This window comes from Rhinopithecus bieti, unplaced genomic scaffold (assembly GCF_001698545.2).
Source record: "Rhinopithecus bieti isolate Rb0 unplaced genomic scaffold, ASM169854v2 scaffold_6708, whole genome shotgun sequence".
NCBI lineage: Eukaryota > Metazoa > Chordata > Mammalia > Primates > Cercopithecidae > Rhinopithecus > Rhinopithecus bieti.
In genome coordinates, this window is record NW_016806329.1 from 4,043,021 (window position 1) to 4,050,738 (window position 7,718).

The following is a 7,718-nucleotide window of genomic DNA, read 5'->3' on the forward strand; positions in this document are numbered from 1 at the left end:
TTTTTTTTTTTTTTTTCTTTCTTTTTTTTTTTTTTTTTTTTTTTTTTTTTTTTTTTTTTGAGACAGAGTCTTGCTCTGTAGGCAAGGCTGGAGTGCAGTGGCGCGATCTCAACTCACTGAACTCTCCACCTCTCAGGTTCAAGCAATCCTCTGCCTCGGCCTCCCGAGTTGCTGGGATTACAAGCACCTGCCACCATGCCTAGCTTATTTTTGTATTTTTAGTAGAAACAGAGTTTCACCATCTTGGCAAGGCTGCTCTCGTACTCCTGACCTCAAGTGATCTGCTTGCCTCTGCCTCCCAAAGTGCTGGGATTACAGGCATGAGCCACCGCGTCTGGACTTCCATTAATGTTTTTCTTCATCAATTTCTTTCATTAATGTTTCATTGTTTTCAGTGCACAGCACTTTCACCTCTTTGGTTAAATTTATTTCTGTGTATTTTATTATTTTTGTAGCTGTTATACATGGGATTATTTTCTTTGTTTCTTTTTGAGAAAGTTTATCATTCATGTATAGAATCATTACTGATATTTATATTTTGATTTTGTGTCCTGCACTGTACTAAATTCATTTATTAATTTTAATGGTTTTTGTTTAGTCTATAGGATTCTCCAAATGTAACAGCACATCATCTGCAAGCAGAGACAATTTCCTTCTTCCTTTGTGATTTAGATTTTTTTTCCCTCTTACATAATTGCTCCGTCGAAGGCTTACAGTACTACATTGAATAGAAATGGCAAGAGTGGGCATCCTTGTCTTGTTCCTGATCTTAGAGGAAAAACTTTCAACTTTTCACTGTTGAACATAATGCTAGGTCTGGGCTTGTCATACATGCTTTATTGTGTTGAGATACATTCATTTTCTATCCAATTTGTTGAGAGTTTTTCTCATTAAAGGATGTTGAATTTTGTCAAATGTTCTTTTTACAGCTATTAAGATGATCGTATGATTTTTGTCCTTCATTTTGTTGATGTGATGTATTACATTGATTGATTGGCATATGTTGAAACATCCTTGCATCCCAGGAATATATTCCACTTGATAAGGGTGCATGATCCTTTTACTGTGCTGCTGCATTTGGTTTGTTAGTATTTTGTTGACGATTTTTGCATCTTTGTTTATCAGGGTTATTGGCCTGTACTTTTCTTTTCTTGTGTCCTCAGCAGTTTTTGGTAAGAGGATAATGCTGGCTTTGTAACATGAATTTGGAAGTAGTCTCTTTTCTTTAATTTTTTGGAAGAGTTTGAGAAAGGTTAAGGTTAGTTCTTCTTAAATAAAAGTGCAGGTCCTAGGCCTTTATTTGGTGGGAGACTTATTTCTGATGTAATCATCTTACTGATAATTGGTCTGTTCAAGTTTTCTATTCCTTCATGATTCAGTCTCTGTAAGTGTTGCGTTTCTTATATTCATCTTAATCACAAAGATAGTAGATGTAACTTTAACAAAATTATACTCATAATAAAGCTAATACACCAGTAAGTTGCAATTCTCACTTGCACAAAATAACTTTAGTTAAATTATATAGTTTGCTTATATATTAAACAATATTTTAAAAATTCAATTAAAACATTTCAAAGAGTAGGTAAATTTTGTGCTAACAATACCTTCCTACTATAGTTAAAGATTGTTGAACGACTTCATGTAACACAACATTGTATCTTGATTCTGAAATTCTGCCTTTTAAGTTATCGTACTTTAATTACTTTAATAAGAGTTATAAGGTGCTAAAACAATAATCAGTTTTTATGGTATGATATCCTTTTAAATAATGACAGGGTGTTTGCATGATTTAGTTGATACTAAGACATCTAGAACTGATATGTTTCATATTTTAAATAATACTAGTAAAAGCTTATAATAGAATGAGGCACTGGAAGAAAGTATGAAAAGATCACAGTAATTCAATAAAACTTTGTAATGTATTCCAGAACATCCCAACCTGCAAGTTTGTACATTTCCTACCAACCTGTGTCCTAACTGTGAATGTACTATAATGAGATTTGGTGGAGTGAGCTCTGCAGTTCTTCTCCAATTAGAGAGATCGCTGGAGAAAGTCAAATTGCCAGGCCTGCACAACATGGTATCTTAAAACTTCCTTTTGCCATAAGAAAGATTAAGTCATGGGGAGGAATACAACTCAGGCATACATAATACCTAAGTCTAAAGTTGGGTTAGGATACTTTTCAAAGAAACATACATGGAATATCAGAAGGTGCAAATTCATGATCATGAAAATGTGTTTTAAGACGATGTGTGATTTTTTTTTCAGTATCACCTAATAAACAAGATATGTTTATAAAATGTATGGAGAGGCCAGGTGTGGTGGATCACACCTGTCATCCCAGCACTTTGGGAGGCTGAGGCAGGCAGATCACGAGGTCAGGAGTTCGAGACCATCCTGGCTAACACAGTGAAACCCCATCTCTAGTAAAAATAGAAAAAAATTAGCCATGGTGGTGGACGCCTGTAGTCCCAGCTACTCGGGAAGCTGAGGCAGGAGAATGGCATGAACCCAGGAAGCAGAGCTTGCAGTTAGCCAAGATCACAGCACTGCACTCCAGCCTGGGTGACAGAGTGAGATTCTGTCTCAAAAAATTAAATAAATAAAAATAAAAATAAATAAAATATATGAAGAGCTTGAGGCTGAGTAATGTTTGACTCATCCTCACATTTCTGCAACTTAACGTAATATCTGATATTAATGGACTTTAATACTTAATTTGTTTGATAGCACTGTAGATTACATTTTTGGGAAATATAGATATTATTATAAGTAATTATTTAATTAGATTAAGCATGTATTTGTGCTCACTTTATAGTAGTATCCTAGAAAAACAGTATTTGTGATGCCTTACCACTATTATGAAATTAAATGTATGCTAAAAATAAGAAATAAATGTCATGTCATTATCCAGTCTTATGGCCATATTCATGTATGCCCTCACAAATATCCAATCAGAGGGTTGCATTTGAATCTGGATTTCTATATTCATTTGAAATGTGTTATTAACAAGTGCACACTCATACTCATCGCACAACCTCTTGGAATAACATGCTAATTAATTTCCTGCACTCTGGCTCCCAAACCACAACGAATCCTGTTATAAAAGCAAATCACTGCAAACTTCAAACAGCATGCATCCTTGAGATGCCACTATTAAAGCAAGCACTGCGATGGGAAATCTTTGATGTTATCAGATGCGATGGAAACTACACAGTTGTATTTGAGTAAGTCCTGTAGACCGAAGCATTTCCCCACCCTTAAATAACCTGAAACCAATTTCAAGTTCTCAAATGCTCTTCAAAGCAAACCATCTTAGAAGTAATGCTGATGACATTTCAAATATAAGGTAGTTTGCTTTTTTCCATCTCCAGACTTCAAGCAGATTTGAAATTATAGGTTCAAAGAGAAAAGATATTATCTACTTCTACCCAAACCACTAGGCTCTGGTCTGATGAACAAACTATCATAGGTAATAAACTTAGCTATGGTTATGAAAACATGGCATGGAACCAAGTAGCTCAGAGTCTGAATAATGCAGCTGATTCTATGGAATTCTTCTGAGCCATAAGTATTTAGATACTTCATGCTTCAGTTCTTTCTTACTCTTATGTTGTTGACCAAAAGTTGGAATGTAAACTCTGGGCTGTGTAATAGGACAACTGTACACAACTCACCTCCTCCTGAATGGGACATCTGTGAAGCTGAATACAAAAATCAGTGTGTGCTCGACTCCAGTGCCCACAGGGAGCCTGAGGCATACAATTCAGAGCATTCAGACTATGAATAACTCCTGTAGCAGGAGAGTTGGTCTGTGGCTTTTTAAAAGGCTTCAGATTTGTGGTCAGTAGAACCATCCATGAGCCTATTTGAGCTAAAGGATACAGTGGACCTAGTGAATTCCTCCAGCATTTAATTAGGCTTCCTGTAATTGCTTTAAGTAAAAGTGGGGGAGAATGAGACCTGAAGTTATCATCTTGGGACACCAAATATTTGGATGTGGTTTTAATATCCTGAGCGTATTTGTTGCTGCTCTGCATCATATAAAGAGCTATTATAGTTCTAAGGAAACACATATTGCAAATTTATCAGCCCTTTGATGACTGTAAGTTACTGCAGTAATCTTAAAGGAAGAGGTTTGTTTCCAGTAACTGAATTTCCCCATGAAGAGGGAATGTATAAATAAATAAAGCAGGAAAAAAACATCAAACATCAGAGAGTAGGGGGGAAAAAAGAGAGAGAGAAAGATATGGGGACTGGGGAAGGAGGTTGTGTTCCATCTTCCCACAGATTTCCAGAATTGGAATAATGTGAAAAAATACAATAAGATAGGAAAATGAGAGGCCTGAGCAGGGGCCAGGAAAGAGGGGCAAAGTGGTGTTATTTGTTAATGGCCTGGGGTTTTCGCTGAGAGGATTGTTATATTGGTTAGACATTGGTTAAAATAATATACTAATCTTCTTTCCACAGAAGGGTGATGGATTGGAATATGCCACTTACTTGGAAATTCTTTTTAAACTGGTTAATATATAAACCAGAGATTCCTATTCAGTGAGTTTGGCATGGAGCCTGAGAATGTGCATTTGCAGCAGGTTCCCAGGACTGATGAAGCTGCTCTGGGGGCCATACTTTGGAAAACACTGGTCTACACGACTATATACAAGGTTTACTAACTTTCAAAACATTGAAAAAATTTTAAATATACTTTATAAGCTTTTGACAATAGAGTTGCCCCTTAGGATCCTGTCATGCCTTGGGATTATAAAACCCACTTTCTTGGGCTTCATTTCCATTTAGATAGTCATTAATGGGCCTATGAGCTTAGCAGTTTCTATGACACAAGCCCCATCAGCTCTTGATAGGAAATACTGTTTGTTCCCCCAGTGGGACAGCTCCTACTCCCATTGGTAGTTGTTAATTTCCCTGAGTGTGTTTAGTCATTTGAATATTTTCCAGGTGTTAAGGAAAGTTCTAAAATACGGTTTTTAAGGAGTTCCAGAAAATATACCCTCTCCTGTCACCTATCATCAAACATTTTGAGAAATTATAACTTTTATGAACTTATTAAACTATAAAGAATTGAATACACATACACATACACACAGATATATACATGCACACATACACACACATCTATATATCTCTTTTATATGTGATATCTATGTATATATTTAATTCTCATCTGATCATGTCATCTACTTGCTTAAAACACTTTAGTAATATCCATGGCTTTTAGGAAGAAGCTGCAAATCTTTGAGACAGAGTCTCGCTCATTGCCCAGGCTGGAGTGCGATCTCAGCTCACTGCAGCCTGCATCTCCTGGGTTCAAGCGATTCTCCTGCCTCAGATTCCCGAGTAGCTGGGATTACAGGCGTGTGCCACCATGCCCAGCTAATTTTTGTATTTTTAGTAGAGACAGGGTTTCACCACGTTAACAAGACTAGTCTCGAACTCCTGACCTCAAGTGATCTGCCTGCCTTGGCCTCCCAAAGTGCTGGGATTACAGGTGTGAGCCACAGTGTCTGGGGGAAACTGAGAATTTTAAACATTGTAGATGTGAGTCGTTCTCAAACTCAGCATGCATTGGGATTACTTGGCAGGCTTGTCAAAACACAGATTGCTGGCCCCCCACCCCCAGAGATTCCTATTCAGTGAGTTTGGCATGGAGCCTGAGAATGTGCATTTGCAGCAGGTTCCCAGGACTGATGAAGCTGCTCTGGGGGCCATACTTTGGAAAACACTGGTCTACACGACTATATAAACTAGACCCTTTCTTGTCTCTAGCTTTATCTCATGCCACTATTCTCTGTGGGTAGTGCTCAGTTGTCTTCTCCTAAATTCTCAAACTCCTAATTCCCTTTCCTGCTCTTTCCCGTATGTCCTGTCCCTCCTGCTCACCATATGATTGAACCAAGCTAACTCATACTGGATCCTTCATGCTAGATTGGGTTCCCTGATTACTCACTCTCATCCCTATGCCTCTCCTTTGCAGCATTGAATGCAATTGTACCTAAATAATAACTTGTATAATGCATTGTTAATATGATACCTCTTCACAATAATATAAGTTCATTGAGGGGAAGGACTGTCTTACTGATGATTTTCACAAGTGTTGATACAGTATCTTTTACATAATTGATACTTAATAAATATTTATTCAAAGAATAAATGAATAGAAAGACATATGAATAGTGCAAAACAATACATTGAGTCATTCTTACTATAACTATACTTGACCCAAAGCGAATTCTCCTCCTCCCTAGGGGTGTTCTGCTGGTTCCCTCAATGGACACTCCATGCTGGAAGTGTGCAAGTTCAAGCTCTGGGAGAACTGGCAGTTGCCCACATATGTGTTTCAGATAACCCCTCTTGCTCAGGGCAAAGAGGCACACTGAAGAATGAATGTCTGAAACAGCCTTGATAATTCAAGATAAATACCTCTAAAATGATAATCCCAGATGCCTAGTTCAATTTTTTGTTGTTCAAGATTACATAATGCTGTGAAATAAATTCCAAGTATTTGAGCATTTTAGCGGGAGGCTACTTTACCTTTAACAGGGTTTTAGTACATTACAATTACAGAGAAATATTTTGGGCTTTCAAAATATTAGGCACGAAAACCTTAAAGTTATATATTCTTTGGATACGATACCAGAAGTTTGTTAACTAAGGCTAGTATCTCTTTCAAGAAAAACAATGTGCCATTTAACTGAAACACAACTGTTAAAGTAATTTAGTTATTAAATAATCACCACAATGACTGTTGTTTTTAGCTGTTGTAAGTCTGTGTATATATGGTTATTTTACCGACAACTATATAATTGAGGTAAAAACCCTAGAAGATGTGAAATTCAAGTTTGTATTTCAATACAGAGGTAAAAAAATAGCAAGCTATATTGGGAAAGGAATTATTTTGTGGAAGGATAGAGTCATTCTACTTTCATCCTCAGAATAATCCAGAAGATTTGAAATAACAAATAAGAGAATGAAAAATTGGAATAAAATTACTGGAGTGAGAAGAAAATCAAAAAAGATGAGAGACAATATCTAGGTTGTTCATGGCATCAAAAGGGACGACTGGGGGAAAAATATGATGTGATGGTTTATATTTCTTTAGTATGAGTCTCGTGTTGACTTCGATCTTTCTTTTTCTCTTGTCAGGTCTCATTGTCCGGGAAGTGAGTATTGAGATTTCGCGCCAGCAAGTGGAAGAACTCTTTGGGCCTGAAGATTACTGGTGCCAGTGTGTGGCCTGGAGCTCAGCGGGTACCACAAAGAGCCGGAAGGCGTATGTGCGCATTGCATGTGAGTCATTGTATATAAGCACCTTGGGTCTCAGAAGCTGATGCACGTAAAGGAAAGTTTACACTATGACTACTCCAGCACCAAAGAAACCTGGTCAAAAATCCTGGAAAGGCCGGGTGCGGTGGCTCACGCCTGTAATCCCAGCACTTCAGGAGGCCAAGGCGGGCGGATCATGAGGTCAGAAGATCGAGCCCATCCTGGCTAACAGGGTGAAACCTCGTCTCTACTAAAAATACAAAAAAATTAGCCGGGCATGGTGGCGGGTGCTGTAGTCACAGCTACTCGGGAGGCTGAGGCAGGAGAATGGCGTGAACCCAGGAGGTGGAGCTTGCAGCGAGCGGAGATCGGGCCACTACACTCCAGCCTGGGCGACAGAGCAAGACTCTGCCAAAAAAAAAAAAAAAAAAAAAAA

The 7,718-nt window shown here is 37.8% G+C and overlaps 1 protein-coding gene across 1 annotated transcript in view; it reads left to right on the forward strand.

Annotated features, from left to right (window-relative positions):
- The window catches only part of UNC5C (unc-5 netrin receptor C), a 394,905-nt gene that overhangs the window by 249,199 nt on the left and 137,988 nt on the right, over positions 1–7,718 (forward strand). Inside the window, exon 3 of the mRNA XM_017875500.1 lies at positions 7,163–7,306. Within this exon, the coding sequence (XP_017730989.1) occupies positions 7,163–7,306 (144 nt within the window). The remainder of the gene's footprint in view (positions 1–7,162; positions 7,307–7,718) is intronic.